The sequence below is a fragment of the Chelon labrosus genome (genome assembly GCF_963514085.1).
Source record: "Chelon labrosus genome assembly, chromosome: 22".
Lineage (NCBI taxonomy): Eukaryota > Metazoa > Chordata > Actinopteri > Mugiliformes > Mugilidae > Chelon > Chelon labrosus.
Window position 1 is genome coordinate 18,849,617 of NC_140355.1, and position 25,810 is coordinate 18,875,426.

Genomic DNA, 25,810 nt, shown 5'->3' on the forward strand with positions numbered 1-25,810 from the left:
TGCCTGACTGGCGTATGTTGGTGTGGGGTTTATAGCCAGAATTTGCAGGTTTAAGTATTAAGTTGCACGGCCAATTTCCCTCCTTTCCACCTTAACCTTGTGTCCTATAATTCCTTCTGTAATGCCACATCTCCAAAACCCACATGAAAACAACAGCGACCACCTTTTCCCTTAAAGGGTCCACTCAAACCAAAAGGCATACACCAAATCACCGATCATAGTCAAAGATCGAGGTAACCTTGGATATTGAAAATATGGCAACCTCAAGAAATAAGAGGAAAATGGCACAAATTATTTCAGTAGAGAATGCCACATTTGGAAGTTGAGAGCAACATTTATTGAATAAATATTTTAGTGTTTACACTCAGATGAGAAGCAACATCGTAGAGCGGAGTTTTCAGATGTCAAGGTAGAAGATGGAGACAGGACAGGACCCTCTGGAGTCTAGATGTTGGTGGTGGAGCAAATGGGCTGATGGGCACTGGTGATGGGGAGGCATAAATGAAAGGTGTTCTGAAAGTGATAGAATTGCAGTGAATTTGAAGAACTTGGGACTGATGGGGTCTGATGGGGTCTCAGGATCGTGGGCAAACGGCACATTGGACAGGAGTAGTGATGCTGAAATTGCGAATGAAGTGTCGGTAGTTCTTGACAGAAGCGATAACGAGAGATATCCCAGAGGCTGGAACATGTGAACAGATCTCATTCCTTTCGTCAGGGTCATAATGTTGCATTGAGACCAGCCTGCTGTTGTGTCGTGCTCAAGTCCTCACCAGTCGATTTCATAAATTCCCACCTGCTGCATAAGGTCAGTTATTTTATTTTATTTATTTATTTATTTTTTTGGTTTGGCTGCCCAGAGGTCCTGACTAACAGGAAGGAAAGGATTGTTTGAAGATCCCTTAGAACTAAGCAAGAGTCCGTGCAGTCTTCTCCATCTGTTGCCATGGTGACCGGATCCAGCCTCACAGCCTTCAAAAACTTCAGATAACCGTTTTAGACTCAACCGAGGAACTCTAAGGAAAAATGTAAAAGAAAAATGTGAAAAAAACTATTATTATTGATCATGAATAATTCAAGGTATATTCCATAAACACTGATGTTGTTGGGTGTTTTCATAAAGAGATAAACCTAATCAATAATGATTGACGATTATTTTCTTTGCATTAACCTTAAACACAAGTTATGCATTCGCTGAAATACTATTTTCCCATATTCTAACTTGGCTCCGATTTTGATCTTTTCGGTATGCGAGGTGAATGAGCTCGGCGGGTTAAATTGATTTTTAAGATAGGCGGAGTACGTTGCTTTCACTCCTAAGATAGGAGTCTAATTTACCTCTGAGACTGCATACTCACAGAGTCAGTCTGAGATTTATTTATTCCTTTGTTGCAGCTTGAAGATGCGCTGACCTGCTGCATACATTTTGATGATGAAAAGCGCATTTCAACTTTCCCTGACCTGAGAGTTCTCATACTAAGTATGTGTGCATGTGAGTCTGCATGTAAATGTATATGGAGCTGCACATGGGTGTGTGAGAGAGAAGTATGTTGTATCTATATTCATAAGAAGTCTATCATAGCTCTCTCTGACCCACCTCTACCTGCCAAGGGAATGCTAAGTTGAGATGGTGTTGTATTGCATATCAATGATTGTGTGTATTAATATTATCTCTACCACCTAACTGTGGATGCTATGACAACAAACAGTGGCCTGACTGTTAAACAGAAGAATGGGCAATTAGGTTTAGCTTTTTTGTATTTAAAGCTGCTGATATTTATTTATGAACAATCAATCTAATGTATAATGTATAATGTAGAATGCTTGGTTCATAGCAATGAGCCCGCACAGGATTACCAGGCTTGCTAGCTTCTCTTCAGAACTTCTGAGCCTTTTTTTTAGCATCTTTAAGCTTATTGTTTTGACTTCATGGCCCACAACTCTTAGTGCTTAGGCTGCTTTTCATTGCTGTCTACAAGAGCTTGCTTTTAAATACCTACAAAATGACAAATATCTGGTCAAAACGATGAAACCTTTAGCAGCTACATGATGATACGAGTTGGTGGAGACCAAACTCGAGCTTGAAGGCGATAACTGTGTCTGATTTTACCATAGACTGTATAAATATGGACAACGTCCAGAGTCTGATTAGTAAGGTCCGAGAGTGGAGCCACGCGGAGACATCAATGACCCGACCACACTTCCGCCAGACTTACTCCATCACACATTCTGTTTCTATTGCGCCAAATAAATAACTTAAACAAAACTCATCCAATTAATTGACACTTGGACGTGCATCAACATCATATTAACTACCTAAAATGACAGAAACCACCCTTGAAAAAATGTTTTAGTCTTTATTTTAGTCTTTCAATTTGGCCCAAGTCCCATCCACTAACATGGAGTAGGTGGAGCTTATGACCTATACTGCAGCCAGCCAACAGGGGGAGCTCTACTTGCTTTGCCGTCACTTTTGAGGAGCAGTTCCGCCGTCCATCTTTATACTGTCTATGGTATTTAGCTGATGTTTAAACATCTTAGCTTTTATCTGCTGTTCCTTAAACAACAAAAGAATATAGACTACTTTGTAGGATCTGTGCAGCTTAATGGCGACGCGAGTTGGTGGAGACCAAACTTGAGCTTGAAGGAGATAACTGTCTCTGATTTTGCTCTGTATATCTCTGATGTGTGTAAATGCCGTTCCTCTTTTCTCTGTTGCAATGATTTCAGTAAAGGTAACTGCTCTTCCACGATTATTTGCCTCCAACTTCAGCATGAGCCGCTCAGCTCCAATCACCATCGTTGGAAGTAGTCAAGATACCTGGCTGGCCACTGACTCGCGTTTTAGCGATTACAGAACGATGCCGACACACCACTGCACTAGTCTAAATGCTTGCAACGGCATAGGCCACTCTGGGCTTTATGTAGATCTGTTTCAAAACTATAAACCAAGATTTCGGATGAAGGAGGCTTTACTGGAGAACCAGTCTTGATAACCGGCCTATTTAACTTTTTTTTTATTATAAATTTCAAATAAGATACAGAACATAGGTGTCCAACAATAAAGACTGTTTACAAGTACAGTTTAAAGATGATACTATCATAATTCTATCAACGCACATATGCCAGCATCCACACACACACACTCATGCTGCTTTCTGTCATTCATGCAGCAAACACAGGCTGTTGAGCTGAGGTGTGAATTACCCAGACCACTAGAGCAGAAACAAGGAGAGACGGCTTGCCTTGGGATAATTGAATTATTTGTAATGGCGCCTCATTAAAAATAGATTCTTTGTTAGAGTCTCAAACAAAAGTCATCAATCAATAAACACGATCAAAGAGATTTTGACATAATCCGAGTCGCTGCTGACCCTCACCGACTGATTTGCTTTTATTGAGGTTGTTTACGCCGCTTTTACATTTCCTGCGAAGGGCTGTACGCAAGGTCGAGCATCCTGGCGTTGGTGGATTTGTAAGAAGAGCATTTGTGCTTTTTGATTGACAAAATCACATTGACCGCTGGAGCTGTCGGGGAAAACCCAGGTTCATCAGCCTGCCTTGTTGAAGTCTCCTTCAACACGACACCCCACTGTTTCCAGAGCTCCAGTGGTGAAGCTGACCATCTGTGATGTGGAGGGAGACAGCGAGCAAATAGAGAATATATAATGAGATCAGGGAAGTTATTGCTTTTACGGTGCCATTTTATGATTTTTAGTTGTTAGTTCTGTGTTCTTGAACCGCCTTCTTTGCAGTCCAGCCTTCTACATTATTTAATACGTTTGTGTAATGCACACATGGCCGATAAGTTTGGCTCCACGCACCGTCTGAGCGGATGAACAAACAACCGGTCAGAGCGGCGGTCTCAGCTTTTGAGAGGTGGTCCTTAAAGAGACAGGCGCTAAAACGGAGCGTAGCTGTGGCAACGTACATTTTCCGTTGAATGTTAAAGCATATGAACCGGGGGAGTCTGCGGTCCAAAACCCTGCCCGCCAGAGGGTCCAGTCAGGCCCTGCAGGATGCGTTCACAAAGGAAGAGGAAAAAGGGAGTAGGACGAGAGAGAAATAAGGAAAAAGAAGATAGAGGATGGCGAAGGAAGAACATGAAAATGACAAAAAGAGAAGAAGAAGAACGGGAGGAGGAAGGGGAGAATGAGGAACAGGGGAAGAAGGAAGAAACTGCATGAAATGTGTTCAGACTCAGATGCAAAAAAAGTTCATGTAAGGCACATGTGAGCAGCATGATTTGAAAAACAAGACTTTGGAACAATTCACAATACACTGATCAGGCATAACATTATGACCCTAATATTGTGTAGGTCTCCCTTGTGCCTCCAAAACAGTTGTGACTCATCAGAGAATGAGGGTGTCTTTGAGGGGAGGGGCCTCTGTGGATCATCCCACAGATACTGTGGGAGTGTCATTGCTATGGGGTGGGGGTGCCTGGTCTGGTCTGGTCTGGTCTAGGTGGGTGCTACATGTCTAAGTAACATCCACACCAATGTATGAATGCCAGGTCCAAACATTTCCCCAGCAGAACATTGAATTGTCAGAAGATGGTCGATGTTATTCACTTCTCCTGTCAGTGGTTTTATATCCAAAAACTATGCCATAAATATTTGTAAAAGGATAGTTCATTAAATGAAAACATTTCCACAATGTACTTGTTCTTCTTTGCACTAAAACAAAGGGAGAATCTGTGTTAGTTGTTATTTCTAAGGTTATTGTGCTGTTATGTTACTGGTCTGTCCCGCATGAGATCAAATTTGGCTTTTAGCTAAAATGAGCTTGACACCCCTGAATCTTAAAATGAAAATATAATCCTGAAACTAAGCAAATGTGGCATTTTACATTGTTCTTAAGAGCATGTTCAAGTTCAAATCCTTCATCTCCCCATCATCTCTCGTCTGCAGGCCGTGTCAGTGCGACGCCAGCGGGAGTGTGGGCGATTGCTCTCCCGTGGACGGACTCTGTTACTGTAAGGCAAACGTGGAGGGGCAGAGCTGCGACAGGTGGGTTATAACCTTGCGGCTCACGTCACGTATGTGCGCACATAACCTCACGTTGCCAAGGCAACTGTTCACAGTCCAACACAAAGCGAGCCCTTAGTAACAATTCATCAGCTGATGCGCGGAACATTGGATTTTTCTTTATAATGTATGATCTTTTAAAATCTAATTTTAAAGAATAAAACATTTACACTATCGCTCATAGATTTAATAGTAATGGAAAATAATTCTAAGTTAAGCAGATTACACAAGCGTTCAGGGCAGAAAAGCTTTGAGAATAATTTGTTTAAAGATTACTTTAAGCTTCCAGGCTATCATTTTGACAAGGCGGGCAGTGAACACGGCTGCTACGATATGTCAATAACTACGTCCTATGCTTCTGTCTGTGTCTATCCTGCTCCTCTAGGGTACAGGATCAAGCAGATAAAGTCACTATGACATTAGCAACACACACAGCCCCGGGTCTCCAACTATTGAATAATTCTGTGCTCCCTGTTTGTTGACTTTATTTTTTTTGCTGATTTCACGGCTCGTTGAACAATCCCCTCTCCTGTGTAATGTGACTGGTGTAGTGGCTGATTTTTAGCGGTGTTCCTGTCCCACCCATATGCCTGGAAGTGTCTGTAGGTCAGAGCTCAGGGTCCTAGCAGCAGCAGCAGCAGCAGCAGCAGCAAAGCTCCGTCCTGTCCCTTCCTCCTCGGCTCTGCAGAGCAATCAGCACCTCAGCCGCTGAGCTGAGAAACAACTTAAAGAGGAAGCAAGAATAACACTACAGCAAGGATGTGGTAAATGGCTGCAATCAGGCGCGTGTGCAGCATCAGAGTGTTAATAATTTTGAGGATGTGTGTGTGTGTGTATGTCTACAGATGCAAGCCAGGATTTTTCAATCTACAACTAGAGAACCAAGCAGGCTGCCAAGCGTGTTTCTGCCTCGGCCACTCGTCGGCCTGCTCCTCGTCCTATCACTATGCCGCCGTCAACATCACCTCTGACTTCTCTGAAGGTATTGTCTAAGCCTCGCTGCGGGAGATTTATAGCTGAGCTAAAAAGAACAAGTTTGCTTTGTTCTCTCTGACTTTCTGCTCCTGCTTCATTTTCTTCTTCTTGGCACACAGGAACTTCGTTTTGGGCGCATTTTTACCACATGCTCCGGCCCAACCTTGTAAAAAATCACAATTCAGACTCGCTCCTTTGCAGTTGCGGTGCCCTCAACGCAACACACTGCAAATAAATAACGGTGCACAGAAAGAGAGCCCTGCAAAGAAATAAAACACCAGACAGATACACAGAAACACATTCCCCGTTTTGACAAGAAACAGTCGACATAGCCAGACATCCCGCGGCTTCAAACAGAATAAAGTACAGAAAACACAACCGAAAAGCTGAAACGCCTTGAACTTGACCAGTTTTTCCATACAACTTGTTCAGCAACACATATTTTTTCTTTATTTATTTATTTATTTATTTATTTATTTAGCGTACTTGGTTGTGTTGTCTGAACTGGTTTGCTTGTTTTTTTTTTCCCTTCCTCTTTCCCATTGTTGTGTCATCTGTATTTTTCTGCATATTTCTGCATTTGATTGTGCTTTCCGCAGTATTGTTTCAGACAAACAAACAAACCAGCCAAATAAAAAATGAATCACAGATAATAATGCGCAACGCGAAATGAATCCGGACATGTCCCCTGTGAGGGAGCATTAATATTGAGCATATGTATTCTGATCTTCAGCAATGCAGAGAAGGATAAATATGATTCTTTTTTATTATTTATTCGCCTCAAGATCAGGACGGCTGGTTGGGAGAGTTCTCTGGAGGGCAGGAGTACCCCTTACTGTGGAAGGAAGGTGAAGTTTACCTGCTGCCTCTTACGGAGGAAGACATTGGCTTCTACAAAGCTCCTGGTGAGTCTGCGAGCAAAATAATGGGAGAGCTGAACTCATCCAGAAGGTCAGAGTGTTACCTGTATTACATTCCCCGGGGAAGACGTTTTTAAAAATTGTTGACAGAAATGTTAGTTAATGAACCCACCATTTGTTGCTCCTCTGGCAAATATGTAAATCATATTAGTGTTGGTTGCACATCTCTAATATCCGTATCTTGTTCCTGTTGTCCCTTAGTGAGATTAATCAGGGTGTTTGGCGGCGGGTCATATGGTGGTTATTCTGACACCATTTCTTCCAAACCGTTATCAGAGCCATTAGGAGATAAGGGAATAAGCTGGCCCAGCTTCAGGACTTAGAGCCCGTTTCTATCAGCCGCCCCAGCAGCAAAGGCCTGATGGAATTGGATGTCTTGGCCGTGCTGGAGACACAACAAAGTGAAAATTGGCTTGGTTTCTTCATGTCTCCGCTAAGTCAGTTCTAGGCGTCAACTGGCAGCCCCTCCAGCCGCCGCGCAGTCCGCCGCCGCTGCCGCCGCCGCCGCCGCCAGAAGCGAAAACAGGAGCAATCCCATTAACTCTGCATCCTGGAGGTTTAATGCCCAAAACGCGCGATCACAGAGAGCGGCTCCGTTTGGAGGCATCTTTTTTTAGAGCGGCGAAAAGCTCACAACTGAGAGGGGATGTGACAAAGCTTGGTGGCCAGGCGTCATTTGTCGAGTGTCATTATAAATGCATTAGTAAGGCATGGAAGTTTGGCTGTGTGTGTGCCTAAGCGTGACAAGTCCATAATGCTTGCGTGCTCTGCTATATATATATAAATAAATATATATAGAAAAATATACAGAATATTTGCAATTATAACTGTACCAAGTTAATACCATTTTCTTTTTAAAGTTGCTTTCTTGTTCACACAGTCTATGGTGATGTCTCTGCAGGCCACAGATTAGTGGCCCAACTGGCCGAGAACAGCTTTGTGACAGCCCCGCTTATCTACTTCGCACAGTGCTTGTTTATGTTGTTTCTCCGCATAATAAATGCACACATCTATTTCCTTGCCATCCCCTTTAATGATCTAATTTTCTCTCGCCTTTTTTTTTTTCTTTCTTTTTTTCATAGCGGTGCATGTGTACAGTCACTTTAAAGATTAGACAAGTACGGCAGCGGCTTTGGAAGCGGCTCTGGAATTCTCCCTCGCGCCGCCGTCTCTGCTCTTTTTACTTTTAATTTGTATTTTGAGCTGAAATCCCTCCGCTGTGTTCTTCACCAAAGTAGGAGATAATTCTGAGTGACAACTCCACGTTGAGCATCATACGAAACGCTATTCCTGTGATTGCCGTGAATGTATTTGTCAGTGTGTTTTGCCTTGGGCTCGAGCTGTCACGTAGGGGACAGGATTCAATCATCTGCTATTTTATTTAGAAGAGGAGAGCAGTGATCTGCATAGCTCACCCAGTTTCAGGAATGTCAGACGCGGCTCGGCCAAGGACAAGACGTCACAGATATTTTCTCAACAGTGCTTGACAGTCATTGTTGGCCTGGGAGGGAGGACTTCAGACAGTATGAAAGAAATTCAGTCAACTTTGCTGAATTCCACCGCTACAGTCGGGCCGAAATGGCACTTACACCGTTTGGGATGTCAGAGTTGCTCCTTCTTTTTCACCACATGAAGACATTTCATTTTTGTAAACATCTCAAATTGTCCTCCCCTCTGTGTTCCTTTCAGCACCAGACTGTCAAGTAATAAAATGAATGTAGGTAGGCATTTGTGAATGTGAACGTTTCTGTGCGTTTGCGCTTGAGGACACTCTGAAGCACTGCCACTTTTCCTCCTCCTGATCCTGGACATCTGCTTGACAGTTGACACAGGCGGAGTTCAAGTCCCCGTGGTGACTCAACAGACTGAACACTTGAGCGCAGCTGCCAGGAACTATCATGGACAAACATGAAGTACCTCCCTAAACAGTTGCTTTGACCTGCCTCCAACAACCGTGGTCACCACTCGAATCTGCTGGACGGTGACTGTGGCTCTCTTGGCTGAGCAGTGTTTCATGCTGAAGGGGACATCATCTAACATAAGTCCTCATAGCCATCTGTCGAGAGGCGTGCAGTCTTGGTCGTTTTCATATCTGCAGCACAACCTGTTAACTCTGAAGCAGCGGGGAGGCTTAAAAGAGAGAAGAAGAAGCAAAGGAAGCCTGAATTTTAATGATATACACCTTGAGTAGAAGGAAAGAGAGCAGCATATGGCTGCTCTTGTGTTCAGCTGAGGAGTGAAAGGAAGAGAAAGGGGATCCATGAGAGCAGCCCCAGGCTACCTGTCACTCTCACTCAGCTCAGCTAAGGGCCTCAAACAACCCGAGTGCTAACCTGCAACCACGTTTGAATGCAATTCAGGCTGGTGGCCTTGTCATTGGGAAAAACGCGCAAAAAAAAGTAGCTGTAGCGAGCCAAAATGAGAAAAACAAAAGAAAACTGGATAATGGGAATAGAGAAAGAGAGCAACTAAGTTAGAAAGTGAATGAGTGATTCATTAAAGATGGAGACAAAAGGGTTCAGTATGCTAAAGGCATTCTTAATGGGAATACTTGAGGGCTTTAAAACGCTCAGTGTCTTCTGCAAACTGTTTTTAGTCTCGACACAATGAGTCTTTCTTTATTTGTCTCAGTGCACTATTCAGAACTTTCTATTGTAGCTGCAGTGAAATCTGTCCTTGTAAACATCCCGTATGATTCACAGTGTGGCCTTCCTGGCTCGTTTCACATGCAGTGTACCTGTGACAGAGTTGAGAGGGAAGAGATGAACCATTCCAAGAATCCTGAATAGAAAAGTATGTGGAAAAAAATCTATAAAGTCCTCAGATGGAAGTTGTAAGACATGGATGTCACAACAGCTCTCCACTCAAAGGCAATCATATGCTTCACAACAGCCACACCAGGAAGTAGACTTAGACCTATTCATTCGTTCATTTTCTAACCATTCGTTTTTAACCACTTGAAGGGTCGCCGGGGGGGACCCTCCCCTGGACAGGTCTCCAGTCTATCACAGGGCCAACACAGAGCGACAGACAACCATTCACACTCACACCTACGGCCAATTTAGAATCACCAGTGACGGTGGGAGGAAGACTTAGACTTAGATAGACTTCATTCATCCACAGCAACTCAACTGCACATAAGTAAAAGGAAAAATACATGTAAAAATAAAAATGGATAAAAATAATGGGGTGGCACAGTGGCGAGGTGGTTAGCACTGATGCCTCACAGCTAGAAGGTCCCGGGTTCGAATCCATGGGTCGACTGGGCCTTTCTGTGTGGAGTTTGCATGTTCTCCCTGTGTCTGCGTGGGTTCTCTCCAGGTACTCCAGCTTCCTCCCACCATCCAAAGACATGCTCATTAGGTTAATTGGTGATTCTAAATTGGCCGTAGGTGTGCGTGTGAATGTTTGTGTGTCTCTCTGTGTTGGCCCTGCGATGGACTGGCGACCTGTCCGGGGTGTGCCCTCGCCTCTCGCCCGATGACAGCTTGGATAGGCTCCAGCAGACCCCCCCGACCCTTAACAAGAATAACTGGGTACAGAAGATGAATGGTGGTTTCAAGTGCAGAAAGGTTTCAAACTGTTTTCTGAGTTTTCTGGATCTTGTTACATAACATGGCATTTGTGCCCTAATGGGATGAGCCACAGACGCTGGTCACATTACAGAACTCTGGACTGAACCGAACTGAATTTGAAACCTGCATTGTGGGGTAAATAGCTTTTTAAATCATATTGTGGGGTCAAAGCGGCTAAACATTTTCAGCAGTTTCCTTACCTTATCCCAGAACAACTGTCTGCGGACCGACCAAGAGTAGCTCCTGTTAGCATAGCTCCAGTTAGCTGTCCCCCGACAGCTCCCGAGCAGCCGGGAAACCAGGGCGGCTGGGTGACGGTTCGAAGGAAGCATAGTCCCACAAGGCCCGTGGAGCACCACCAACCCCTTCACGTCTCCAACCGATTTTCCCCACTCAGCGACACACCCGCTGAGAAACCAACTCTGGTGATTGGCGACTCCATTTTGCGGAACGTGAAGATAGAGAAACCAGCGACCATAGTTAGATGCATTCCAGGGGCCAGAGCGGGCGACACTAAATCTTACCTCAAACTGCTGGCTAAGGCTAAGGTTAAATACAGTAAAATTGTTATTCACGTCGGCAGTAACGACACCCGGTTACGTCAGTCGGAGGTCACAAAACTTAATGTGGAATCGGTGTGTAAGTTTGCTAAAACTATGTCGGACTCCGTAGTTTTCTCTGGTCCCCTGCCCAACCTGACCAATGATGACATGTTTAGTCGCACGTCGTCATTCCATCGCTGGTTATCTAGGTGGTGTCCAGAAAACAACGTGGCCTTTATTGACAATTGGCACACTTTCTGGGGAAAGCCTGGTCTGATTAGGCGAGATGGCATCCACCCAACTTTAGCGGGTGCTGCTCTCATCTCTAGGAATATGGCCGATTTTATTAACCCCCCGAAACCATGACAACCCAGAGTTCAGACCAGGAGGCGGAGTTGTAGTCTTACACACTTCTCTGCCGCTTCTCTAGGACTGTCTCACACCCTAAACTATATAAACTCTATAGATGTTCTGTCTGCTCCCAGATTATTTAAACCAATAAATAACAAAAGAGGAGTTTCTCATAGGAACCTGATACAAATCAGTACAAGTTCATTGGTAGAACAGAAGAATAGGAAAATTAAATGTGGTCTTTTAAATGTCAGATCTCTCTCATCTAAATCTCTTTTAGTGAATGATCTGATAACTGATCATCAGATTGATCTATTTAGTTTGACTGAAACATGGCTACAGGATGATGAATATGTTAGTTTAAATGAGTCTACTCCACCCAGTCATAGTAATTATCATATTCCTAGAAGCACAGGTAGAGGAGGAGGAGTGGCAGCAATCTTCCACTCTGATTTATCTATTAATCCTAGACCTAAGGAGAGCTTTAATTCATTTGAAAGTCTTACTCTTAGTCTTCCCCATCCAGACCAGAAAATACAAAAACCAATTCTTTTTGTTGTGGTGTATCGCCCACCTGCTCCTTATTCTGAGTTTTTAGCTGAATTCTCTGAGTTTTTATGTGATTTAGTTCTTAGAACAGATAAAGTCATTATAGTAGGTGACTTTAACATCCATGTTGATGTTGTCAGTGACAGCCTTAGCTCCTCATTTACATCATTATTAGATTCAATTGGCTTTTCTCAGAACGTAAACGGATCAACTCACAGTTTTAATCACACCTTAGATCTTGTCCTAACATATGGCATAGAAACTGAAGGTTTAATAGTATTTACTCATAACCCTCTTTTGTCTGATCATTTCCTCATAACCTTTGAATTTGCAATAATGGATTACACAGGAACTGAAAAGACATTTCATTACAGTAGATGTTTGTCTGACAATGCTGTAACTAGATATAAAGAATTAATTCCTTCTTTATTTACCTCAGTGCCATGTACCAATGTTGTGGACAACAGCAACCACAATTTAACCCCTGCACTAATAGATTATTTTGTCGATGGCACTGCAGCATCGCTTAGTTCAACTTTAAACTTAGTTGCTCCTCTGAAAAAGAAGGTCATAAATAGGAGGAGGCTAGCTCCATGGTATAATTCACAGTTGCGCTGTTTAAAACAGGCAGCCCGAAAGCTAGAAAGAATTTGGCATTCCACTAATTCTGAAGAAGCTCGCATAGCCTGGAAAGATAGTTTAACAACTTATAAAAAAGCTCTCAGTAGTATTAGAACAGCATATTATTCATCATTAATAGAAGAAAACAAGAACAACCCCAGATTTCTTTTCAGCACTGTAGCCAGGCTGACAAAGAGCCACAGCTCTGTTGAGCCATCTATTCCTTTAGCCCTCAGTAGTAATGACTTCATGAGCTTCTTTACTAATAAAATTGTCGGCATTAGAGAAAATATTCAAGGCATCCTTCCAACAGCTGTTAAAGATGCAAGTACAGCGACATTAGAAACTTTTGTAAGACCTTATCAATATCTGGAATCCTTCTCCCCAGTAGATCTTCTTGAGCTCTCTTCAACAATTACAGCATCTAAACCATCAACCTGTCTTCTAGATCCAATCCCAACTAAATTGCTCAAAGAAGTTTTTCCATTAATTAACACCTCCATATTGAACCAGATAAATTTATCTTTATTAACAGGATATGTGCCTCAGTCTTTTAAGGTTGCTGTAATTAAGCCCTTACTCAAGAAAGCCACTCTAGATCCAGATGTTTTAGCCAACTATAGACCAATCTCCAACCTTCCTTTTATTTCCAAAATTCTAGAAAAAGTTGTTGCTAATCAGTTGTGTGACCATTTAAACAGGAATGGTCTGTTTGAAGAGTTTCAGTCAGGTTTTAGAGTTCATCATAGTACAGAAACAGCTTTGGTTAAAGTTACCAATGATCTCCTCATGGCTTCAGACAGTGGACTTGTCTCTATACTTGTTCTGCTAGATCTTAGTGCTGCATTTGACACTATTGATCATAATATTTTACTACAGAGACTTGAAAGTGAGGTCAAGATTAAAGGAACTGCATTAGACTGGTTTGAATCCTATCTATCTGACAGATTCCAGTTTGTTCATGTCAATAATGATTCCTCTACTTATACAAAAGTAAGTTATGGAGTTCCTCAGGGTTCTGTGCTAGGACCAATACTCTTCACGTTATACATGTTGCCATTAGGCAAGATTATTAGAAAACATGGCATAAACTTTCATTGCTATGCAGACGACACCCAGCTATATTTATCTATGAAACCAGATGAAACTAATCAGCTGGTTAAACTCCAAGCATGCCTTAAAGACATAAAGGCTTGGATGACCTGTAATTTCCTACTCTTAAACTCAGACAAAACAGAAGTTATTGTATTTGGTCCTAAGCATCTCAGAGATTCATTATCTAATCACATGGTGTCTTTGGATGGCATTACCTTGGCCTCCAGTACTACTGTAAAAAACCTTGGTGTTATATTTGATGAGGATATGTCCTTTAAATGTCACATAAAGCAAGTGACCAGGACTGCCTTCTTTCACCTGCGTAATATCGTCAAAATTAGGAACATCCTGTCTCAGAGTGATGCTGAAAAACTAGTTCATGCATTTGTGTCGTCCAGACTGGATTATTGTAATTCATTACTGTCTGGCTGTCCAAATAGCTCTTTAAAAAGCCTCCAGTTGATTCAAAATGCCGCAGCAAGAGCATTGACAGGAATTAGCAAGAGAGATCATATTACTCCAGTTTTAGCTTCTCTTCACTGGCTCCCTTTAAAGTCTAGAATAGAATTTAAAAACCTCCTCCTTACATACAAGGCCCTTAAAGGCCTAGCTCCATCGTATCTTAAAGACCTTATTGTACCATATCATCCCAGCAGATCACTTCGGTCTGAAAGTGCAGGCCTACTTGTGGTTCCTAGAATTTCAAAAAGTAGAATGGGAGGTAGAGCTTTCAGCTATCAGGCTCCTCTCCTGTGGAACCAGCTCCCAGTTTGGGTTCGGGAGGCAGACACTCTCTCTATTTTTAAGGTCAGGCTTAAGACTTTCCTTTTTGATCAGGCTTATAGTTAGGGCTGGACTAAACCATCCCTTAGTTATGCTGCTATAGGCCTAGGCTGCTGGGGGACGATGCACCAAACACATGTCCTCCTTCTTTCTTCTCTCTCCTCTCTCGCATCCTCCACTTTCTTTTCTCTGGCACAGAGCTCTTGCCCTCTAATTTCCTATATACTACTAGTCATACAATTCTGTGCTATTACTATGTAGAATGTTTACTGCTGTGTGTGTCCCACCCCCCCACCCCCCCACCCCCCTTCCCCCCTCTTCCCCCCTCTTCCCCCCTCTTCTTGTGAGTATCTCTGGCCTGGAGTGGTGTGTTTCCCGTGGAGCTCTATACTACATCTGTTGTCGTGGTCTCATCAGCCTGCCCAGTCTTCATGGAATCCTGCAGTTATCCACTCCTACCTGAATGAACAATTCTCCAACCTGCCTATGATTCCTCTTACATTTTCAAACTGTCATGTAACATCATCAGTTTGTATCATAAGATTCCACATGTACACTTTAGTCAGATATGTGTATCTATGACAGATGTATGTTTATCTTGCTGTTCTCTTCTCTTCTCTCTTTGCTGTTCTCTTCTCTCTTTCTTCTGTCTGTACCCGGCTGGCCTTAGGCAGATGGGTCCCTCCATATGAGCTGGGTTCTGCTCGAGGTTTCTTCCTGTTAAAAGGGAGTTTTTCCTTGCCACCGTTGCCTTCTGGCTTGCTCTGGGGGTTTCAGGCCGGGTTTTTGTAAAGCGTCTTGAGACGATTTGTATTGTTATTGACGCTATATAAATAAAATTGAATTGAATTGAATTACCAAGATGGCTGCCGTGTGACGAGACTTGCCTATAATCACTTTTCTAAAAGCACAAAAAGCAGAAAAGCTCCCTGCATTTTAATGCAGTACTATCTGAGCACCGGACAGATTTGATCCTTAGAATTGTATTTCATTTCTATTACATGTGATTTAGAGCCAAGACAAATCATCATTATTGATTGCGTGGGTGTATTTCATGTCCAGGGCACTAGTCTGCATATGCATTTTGTGATGTATTTCACTTTAACACTGCCTATGAATATGAATGAAACCGTCCTGCTTTCATGCAATGAGGTTTCAGGTCACGTAAATTGTACCTACAGGCAGTGCAGTTTAGTGTTGGACCTGTTTAAAAGTTTAGAGTTTGTCCATCCAGCCTTTGGCCTCAGACTGTCTGCGCGGTGGTCGATGTTAGGGCCTCAGTGGGACTTGTGTTTGTGCACGGCGGCAGTGATTTGATTGAAATGGAGTTGATTTAATTTGGTTGGAGCGGAGTCTAAACCCTCTGATTGATTGGGTGCTCCTCCACTATTCCCCCAAAAGTTATACGGGCATCTATCACTTGTTGTGAAGGCGGCTTTATGCGTTTCTGGCAGAGTGTCAACGGAAGCACATTCGGTGGACTTCAGATCATTTTGACAGACCCATAGAAACAAAATGAGAATCAAGTGGCACAGCCAGACGCACTCTGGTTTCTGTTTATATATTTTTTTTGCTGTTTATAGTTTTGCCCAGAGACCAAGCTGACATCCTAAAATATTATATTTCAGTCCAAAATCCAAAGCGATTCACTTAAAGGTAATCAAAAACAAAAATCCTCGTACTAAAGAAGCTCATACCAGTTAATCTTTGGGATTTGGGCCTGAAGCAATAATTAGACAGAGGCTTTGTCGCTTTCTTGAAAAGATTTAAACTTCTTGTTTCTTCTTGTTTATCTCTGTGAAGCCATAGCCAGTAGCTAGTTAGTTTGGCTTAGTATGAGGGCAGGAAACAAGAGTAGCCTGACTCCTATTAGCTCCAATGCAGCTGATAAATAAATAGTCTACATCTTGTTTTACCTTGTAAGGCAAGTGGATTTGCAAAAAAAAAGCTGCAACTTTTATAGTTGGACGATGAAGCCAACGACAAGCGCCAAAACTTGCAGTGTAATGCAATATATGCTAATTTATTTCTTGGCCAGAGTGAGTCACAGCTGATTTCCTGACCTACAGATAAAACAATTATGAGCTGCTAATAAAAGGTTTAATGCTGCAGTTTTGCAAATTTACGGAAAATGTGGCAGTTTTTATGCCGTGTTAGGCTAATTGTTTGCTAAAAGCTCATTTAGAGTACAGTGGGGCATAGACGCCGTAACCCACGCACATAGCTAAGGCCGGTGCGTGCCATTTATAACTGTGCCCTCGTCAGTCTGGCTCGCTCTGCACCCGAACGCTAGTCGACATTTTTGTTTCTACTTCCTGCTTCACGTTCAACAATGACGACTGAAACTTTTACCAAAATTTCGCTAAAGACTAGTCATACAAATGTTTGTATTTCCGAGCCTCCTCAGTTAACCTTTCCTCGATGTGTTCCATCTTTATCGATCCAAAACAATCGATTAGATAATTGTGGAGACAGAGAAGCAGCCGGAAATACCAAAGCGTAAACACGTTACGACCAAGCGGACCAATCACAGCTCTTGTGGTCTGCGTCTCCGGGACCCGTGGCTACATTTCTGGGGAGATGCACGTCAGTTGCGGTCCTAGGGTCTGCGTATGCTCTGCGCTGTTGCCGTCTAAACCGCCTATAACTGTTTATGCATAGCCTACGATGCGTGGTTTTTCCTTTTACAAGTAACCTTTGAAGATTCATCGGTTATCAGATAAACAATAAATTATGGTTTTGTTACACTAAAAGAAGATTGGAAAACTGGGAAAATACATGTAGATTTGTACCCTTGATTGATTGCTAAACTTTTTAATCCCCTCCAGTATCTCATATGGAAGATAAACTAATGAATATTAATGCATGGCAGTACACAGGCGGAAGATCATACTTACACATGAATAATCCTTTTGTTGTGTATTATTTTTTCTTTCTTTCTTATTTTTACGGTGATTCATTACTGTAAAAAAAAAAAAAAAAAAAAAAAGTGGCGATGGCCCCTGCAAGTGGGGCCGTTCCTCACTGGTCTATTAGCGTTGTGAGTAATTACGCTTTGGTACCTCCATCCTCACAAAAACAGCGAAAGAACTCAAAGGAACCACACGATGCAAATCCGACCCCGGCAGAATAATGGCCAGCAAGCAACATCTGAAACAAAAACCACTCGCGACCATAAGGGAGCACTTTAGGAGGGAATATTAGCTTAGTCACACAATACTGGGCTCATTACCCACAGTTATGCATGGGATGTGCGGTATAGATATTCCCTATTAATCATTTCAAAAGTAATATCTGTTGACTTTTATTTTCTGTGAACGTGAGTTTCTTGCATTACTCATTATTACCGCGTGTCACTCCCTGAATTTAAGCAATTACGTTCCCTCAAAGATAGTGGCCCTGCTGGGGCTGTTCTCTAATGTCACAATGATCATCATCGGGTTGATGCTGCTCTTCTGAGTTCAGCTTGAGATGCGGCAAATATTCAAGATCTCATAGAGGAGGGTGTCTCAAGTTCCAGCTTTAACAAGTCGTCCAAAGATACATTGCCGACAGCGAAGGCCGTGGATGATTATCAGAAGCATTTATAATATATGATACAATATATCAATGAATAATATGGTTCAATTAAACATGCGCCTAGAGCTTAAGAAGAAATGATTCACAGTAAATTGAATATTTATAAATAATATGTCATATAAATTACTAAAAAACTAAAAATCGAACTGAATTAACAGACTGCTAAAAATGTAAGGTTTAAACTTTATTGTGGCTTTTTCATCACTTAAAACTTTATTTCCTTATATTCATAATCAAAGTTAAGCTATAAATTTGGCGCCATTTTAGAATGTATTCGTACTAATAAAAATAAATCGAAAGAAAGATTTTAATTACGTAGTAGGCTACGTCGGAGAATTAAATAATTAGGTAATAAATAAATATTAAATGTTGTATTACAGAAGAATTATATATCATTAGTTAGATTTATAGTTATATATTTGGTTTAGCCTCCAAAAACATTGAATACACACACAGATCAGCCACAATATTAAGACCACTGACAGGAGAAGTGAATAACTCTGACCAACTTGTGACAATTCAATGTTCCGCTGGGAAACTTTTGGACCTGGCATTAATTCATGTGGATGTTACTTAGACATGTAGACATCAAGGAGTGTCATTGCTATGGGGTGGGGTGGTTTGGTCTGGTCTAGGTCTAGGGTGGTTTTTGCGCAAGGTGTTGACCTGGACTCCAAATTCACTAGATCCCAAACTGATCAAGTATCTGTGGGATGATCGACAGAGGCCCCTCCCCTCAATCCATAGGACCCAAAGGCCCCACCACTAACAACATTGTTTTGCCAGACACCACAGGACACCCTCAGAAGACCCATGTTCATTCTCTGATGAGTCACAACTGTTTTGGAGGCACAAGGGGAGACCTGCACAATGTTAGGAAGGTGGTCATAATGTTATGCCTGATCAATGTAGTTGGCATTTCTGTTAAACCAAACAGATGGTTATTTTAATGCATTAGGAGCAATGAAGCATAGCTTTACCATAGCAATATGGCCGTCACATTTAGCTTTTTTTTTGCTAGCTACCTACTAGCAGCAGCTAACTTTGTTTATTGTCTTCCCCTCTATGTTCCTGTCAGTACTAGACTGTCAAGTCATAAATGAATGTAGGTTGGCGCGTTTGTGAATGTATCAGTCATTATTCTGCTGAAAGGACATCGTACAAGCTCTTATCAAAGTAGCTTAATGCTATCAAAGCTAGCTCACTAACTAGAGATGATCAACACCTCAGTGTCAACAGATTTTAAACGGAGCTACACTTTTAAGGGTGCTTATTGACAAACAGAAATGCATTCGGTGTTTAGCTCCAATCACCACCACCATACCAAATGATTTATGTGTTTGGGTTTAAATTTGAGCTGAGTGTTGGGTCAGAGCAGGAGTGCGTATTGATCTGTGGTTTCATTTAGACTTCTCACCTTTTTCCATATTGGTTGTTTTTCCACTGGTTAAGATGTTTAGGCGTGAGAGACCTCATTGAAGGAATTCCTGTCTAATTTCAGATGGATTCAATCTAAGCCTTTTTTCTTTGTGCACTGACAGATTTTTTTTTTTTCTTGTCATCAATATATATTGATTGTGAAACTATACAGAGCTGTGCGACAGCTCATTTCAAATGAAAAAGTGTTTTGTACTCAACGGTGGTGGCAGGTGGTTGTTAGGCCGCTCCCCTTGCTCCTGATTGGCTGTAATTATCTATTTCCAGTGATTCCAGAGTCACATTGACATGAATGATGCCTTATTGGGCCCTGAAAAGAAAGTGCTATTGATTAGTCACATAATTGAAGCTTTTTCCCTTTCATCACTGCCTGTTTTTCATTTCCTACAAATGCCAATCCTGCAGTTGAATGATAAATATAAATAAAGTGTTGCGCCTCATTCATGCGTCCTCACGCTGAAATTGTTTAAAAGCTAACAGCTATGATGGAAGCCAGATGTGTTGTTTTGTGTAGTAAAGCTGCAACAGCTCGGCTCTTGAGTTTCTTATGTGTGAAAGATTGCGGCTTATTAGAAAGGAAACAACTCTGTCACTTCATGATTAAAAAAACAAAAGGGAGTAAAAGGGAGTTTCATTGTAGCTGGAAAGGTAGCTGAAAGACACAGCGGGATTATTAATATGAAATAATAATGATTTGTAAAGAAAATTAATATAATTTATTGGGCCATGAAATTGTGAGCGAAGAAATTAAATGTAGACTGAGGTTAGTTTTATTACTTTAACTTTTTACTGAGTAAAATGTTGTAAATGCAAAACTCAGTCAGTCCAGGGCATAGATTGTATATAAATATGGACAACCTGTCCCCACTTCCTTGCACTGGCCAAACTGACAGAGTCGTTCGTTTAATTAATACTAATCAAATCAAATCAAATCAAATTTTATTTATATGGCACTTTTCATACTAAAAGCAATACAAAGTGCCTCACAGAGGCTGAAATCAGCAAAGACAAAACACAGGCTAAAAACACTAAGGACAAAACCCAACCCTCCCACCCCCGTAAAAACACAGAGATACACAGAGACACACACCCACCCACACACACATACACACACCCCCCATCCCCCCACACGTAGAAACACACACAGACACACACACACACACACAAAGGCTCACACTCACTGTACACGCTAGAGAGAGACATGGCTGGCACCGAGACCTGGAGCAAGGAGAAAGCCACCTCATCGACCGCATCGAGAGGGCCTCCAGCCCACGACTATAGGAAGCGCTGCCATAGAGACAGCCCCGACCCGGATAGACAGGAGGCCCTACACCAAGGTGCAGAGCCCCCCAGCCACCAGGGCCAGAGCCGCCCACAGGACAGCACCCCCGTCAGTAGACCAGAGCAGCTCCCAGTGCAGTAGGCCCCCATGAGGAGGCACTGGAGCTAAAAACTGAGGGACTAAAACTGTAAGACAGGATAAAAATGACCAATATAGATAAGATGCCTTCAGCTTGTAAAATTAAAACATGTAGTTAAAACATATAATTAAAGTAAAAATAAAAAAGAAATGATAAAAAGTCTGAAAAGAACTGCTAAGAACTAAAAACTGCTAAAATCTGAGGGCCGAAAACTAAAACTTTAAAATGGGGTAAAAATGAAAAGTATAGATAAAATGCTTTCAACTTGTACATGAAGACATGTAGTTAAAGCGTATAAAAAATCTGATTAAAAGGTAAGGTAATAAAGGAAATCAGTTAAAAGCCTGATTGAAAAGGTGGGTCTTGAGCCTCTTTTTAAAAATGTCAACAGTCTCTGCTGCCCTGAGGTTCTCCGGCAGGCTGTTCCACAATCGGGGACCATAATAACTAAAAGCCGCCTCCCCGTGTGTTTTCGATCTAACTTTTGGTATGGTTAAAAGGCCAGTGCCAGCGCACTACTCTACCTCCACCAATTACATGGAAATCTTGGATTATACACTGTACATGTTTTTAAAATAGATTTTTTTAAAGCACTCACGGTGCCACTGGACTGCTTTACGTAGCGGTTGGCACGGCAACTGGTGGACACCACTAACTTAGCCAAAAAATTGACACTCAAACTTGCATCGACATTATATTAACTACTTAAAATGACAGAAACCATCCTTGGAAAAAAATTGATGTGTATTTTAGTGTTTTAGTTTGGCCCAAGTCCCATCCGCTAACATGGAGGAGGTGGAGCTTATGACCTATACTGCAGCCAGTCACCAGGGGGAGCTCTATTTGCTTTGGCTTGACTTTTGAGTAGCCGTTCCGCTGTCCATATTCTTACAGTCTATGGTCCAGAGAAGTCAGGTGGGATGCAGGTCAAGCAAAAACATTCATGAGACGTTCATTAATGAGCCGTTCATTAATGGATGTCACCGTGTGAGTGATCTGTGGTTGTAAGGGCACGGCCCAGATAATAACAGTCGGCTCCTGTTGACAAAGTATTAAATGATCAGACAGTTGAATTGCTTTGGATGACGCTAGAGGCGCCCCACCTTGCGAGCAAAATCACCCACTCAAGTCCATATCCCCCGCCCCCACCCCACCCCCGACCCTCAGAAGAGCTCAGGATGTACTTCACACACGATTACGCTCAAAAACAAGGTGGCAACCAAGCGTGCAGCCTGTCAGTTTTGCCCACTCACTCATCCAGAGCTGGTAGAGAACAGCGGCATAGTTGTTTTTTCATAGACACTGTTATGATTTGTTCATTTTCAGAGTGTGAAACTTAACAATACCTCATCTCGTTAATGTTTTTAACATCTCCTTACGTCTGTCTTAATATAAAAGTATTTTGTGAGCTTCTTCTTCTCTCCACTTTTGAGGGTAGCAAAGTACGGGGTGTCTTTTGGTTGCTAAAATCTTTGAAGTCCTCTTAATGTGATGTAAGGAGCCAAAGATGAGAGGGTGGGTAATTACACAGTGACTCCTGCTGTGCCCGATGTGAGCTCCAAAAGCTGCACTGAAAGGGAACAGGCAGATTTGTTGGAAGTGGGCACAAAAATAAATTCTTGCAACATGCACACACAGTTCCATCCCTGTTTTTTTTTTTCCTACACTGTTAGCAGAGAGCTGGCTCAGACTTCAGTAATAAAGCTGACTCTACCCGTGCCTAACATGTAACCTCTGCCCCATCCCACCTTACTAGAGAAATTCCTCGGTCGCCAAGTCTACAGCTATGGACAGGTTCTCTCCATCACCTTCACCTCCGAGACCACCGAGCTGCTCCCCGACCACCTCACCCTGCTCCTCCAAGGCTCTGGATTCACCGTGTCTGCTGACCTTTCACCCCGACCGCTGCTTGACGATGCCCCTGGCCTCACACCGCGGCACTCTTTCATTGTCAGGTTGGTTTGTGAGCATGTGCATGTATTGTTGTTGTTTTTTTTTCCCTCCTCTGTTGGAAATACCAAAGCCTTTGCACGGATGTCGGGATGTTTGTTTTTCTCTGCATCTGTGCATCTCCCTGTTGCCTGAGTTGTTCCTTGCCACATTATATTTAGAGTCCGCAGAGTACACACTATCCATGACACGCATGTACTTATTACAGCTCACCCACGTTGACTTTCGCTGTCACGGTCCCAGCAGATATGAATGTAGTGATGAGCCACCTCCTTCATGCACCAGCTGTCATGTAGATCTGGCAGGTAGCAGCTGTGGCATTACATTTCCATTTTTAGTTTTAAGTTTTTTATGTGTTTTTTTACATTTAATGCATGGTCTTACCTGGAGTGACATGATATATGTGAAGCAGTGGAGAGGCGTCAAGAGTTCAAGAATGTTTAAGTGATTCTAAAATAGAGATAAACAAGGACAACAACAAATATGCTGTTATGTATAAAGTACAACAGATTCTCATGCAAAAGATGAGTATGTGGAGTATGAGGTACTTCTTTAACAGAAGAAGCTAGTAAAAAGTCCCATGTTCTGCCTGAAGTGGGGAGGTCACTACACTATTAAGCTCTGGGAGGCGGACGAAGGGAGGGGGGGGTCTGATTGGAAAGATGACCAGGTCGTAGCAAGGAAAGGAGAACTAAGTGGATTATAGCGACAGCACGCAGAGCACTAGATGGAACATAGAGTGGCTCCAGGGCCTGGCGGTACAGTATACGGACAGTTTGTCCCTTTTACAGCCTGATATACCAACACCAGAGCTTGAAATTGGACACAAACAACCTCATACTAACTTGATGTAAATAGAGCTCCCCCTGGTGACTGGCTGCTGTATAGGTCATAAGCTCCGCCTCCTCCATGTAGTGGATGGGACTTGGGACAAACTAAAACACTAAAATACACGTCAAAAATGTATTTTTAAGGATGGTTTCTATCATTTTAGGTAGTTAATATAATGTTGGCACATGTTCAAGTGTCAATATTTTGAGTAAGCTTTGTTTTGGTTAGTTATTTGACGCTATAGAAACAGGATGTGACATGCCAACTGCTTTGTAAATCGGTTCTGGTGGAGGTAGAGCAGATTGCAGTATTAATTCAATGAAAACGCGGGTGAGTCTCGGACCGTACTGCGTAGGCTCTGGCGCCAAAGTCGTAAGATGGCAGCGCCCGTATCCCTGGGAAAAATGCGTCATTTTGGCCACTGCAAGGAAGTGGGAATGCATTGTCCATATTTATATACAGTCTATGCCTAAAACACATAGCTACCATTCTTTCCTCATAGGTTGATGACTGGTTAAAGCTACCACTGTTCAGTTACAAACAGGTGTTACGACCCAACTTGCTAGGGGTAAGATAAGATAAAATAGGACTTTATTTATCCCCATGGGGAAATTAAGGTGTTACAGTGGCAGTGTGTTGTGGAGTTGGTGGGAGGAGTTGTCCAGGATGGTGTTCACTTTTGCCAACATCCTCCTCTCCTCCTCTGACACTGTGGTCAAAGAGTCCAGCACTGGCCTTGTGGATCAGTGTATGACCAAAACAATACAAAAATAAATAGAATAATGTAAGAGGAACTATATAAAAGTAAATATGTTAAGGTACAAAAAATATTTACATATTGCATCCAACTAACCAACTAATGTTAATTGAAGGTTGAAGTGGTAAGCAGGTAAAAGTTTCACCAAGTATCGCACCAAAGGGATGTAACATAAATGAAGAAGGTGTTAAATAGGTTCAGATGTTTGGTTATTGTTTAATGTGCAAAGATTCAAAAATTAAAAAAAACACATTAACAAGGGGGAACAGAAGTGGGCGATGGATGCTACTCAAACAAATTAACACGAGAACAAATGAAGAAGTTCACCAAAGTTTAAATGACTTAGATAGACTTTATTGATCCACAAGGGAAATTGTTTGGTCACAGTAGCTTAGTTGCACATAAGAAAACACTCTTAAGAACCACAATTAAAAGAAAGATTAAATAAAAGTAAATTAAAATAAAAATACTATAAGCAAAAAATGTACAAGAAATACAGACGAAAGAATATATATTATATACATAGGAATGATGGTAAGGTGCAATAGTGTCCATTAACATTAATAACATGTTAGGGGATCTGTTGCAGAAAAGTGAGTTGTTGTACAGCTGGACTGAGAATGGTATGAAAGACATCCTGTAGTGTTCACTGTGGGAGTGGAGGTGGATCAGTCTGTGGGAGAATGAGTTCCACTGTCCCTCTGTTGTCTGGTGTATTGGATGAGATGGATTGTCCATGATGGAGAGCAGTTTGTCCAGTGTCCTCCTGTCCCTCACTGAGACAAATGTCTCCAACTCACAGCCAATAACATGACCAGCCTTTCGGATCAATTTGTCGATCCTACTTATGTCCTGTGTGCCGGTGCTGCTCTCCCAACAAACCACACCAAAGTACAGGGACAACTTGCTGCATACATTGAAAGACCTGAGCTTCCTCAGGAAGTAGACTCTAGTAATACAATAAATCTCTCAAAAAAAAAAAACAACGTTGCTCATGTAGACGCTCATCCTAAACAGGAAACAGGTGTGAGTAGTATCTTTAAGTGTGTGCAGTAATATGAAATCAACAAAGAACTCAAATCTGGCCCCTGCTCCAAAATGAGACAACCTATAATCCTAACCAGGAAGTTGAAGTTATCCAATACTCTGGGCCGTAACAGCAGGTTCGATTGTTCTCATATTTTAGGATATTGGAATTTTGAGAGAATATATAGCAGCTGACAGCCAGTGTAATGAAAAAGTGAGTAAACAGAAAGTACGATACAAATCAGAATCAGATTACTTTATTAATCCTTCAAGGAAATTGTTTTGTTGCCGTTGCTCCCATAAAGTGACAGCTGCAATGAGACGAGAGTCAAATACAAATAGAATAAAATAACAATATAAAAATAGAA

General features: G+C 42.1%; 1 protein-coding gene across 1 annotated transcript in view; it reads left to right on the plus strand.

Annotated features, from left to right (window-relative positions):
• Nucleotides 1–25,810, plus strand: part of lamc3 (laminin, gamma 3) — a gene marked incomplete at its 5' end in the record, with an annotated part of 123,900 nt that overhangs the window by 52,722 nt on the left and 45,368 nt on the right. The window contains 4 exons of the mRNA XM_084572442.1: nt 4,914–5,012; nt 5,876–6,012; nt 6,791–6,910; nt 22,635–22,833. Coding sequence (XP_084428568.1) covers nt 4,914–5,012; nt 5,876–6,012; nt 6,791–6,910; nt 22,635–22,833 — 555 coding nt within the window. The remainder of the gene's footprint in view (nt 1–4,913; nt 5,013–5,875; nt 6,013–6,790; nt 6,911–22,634; nt 22,834–25,810) is intronic.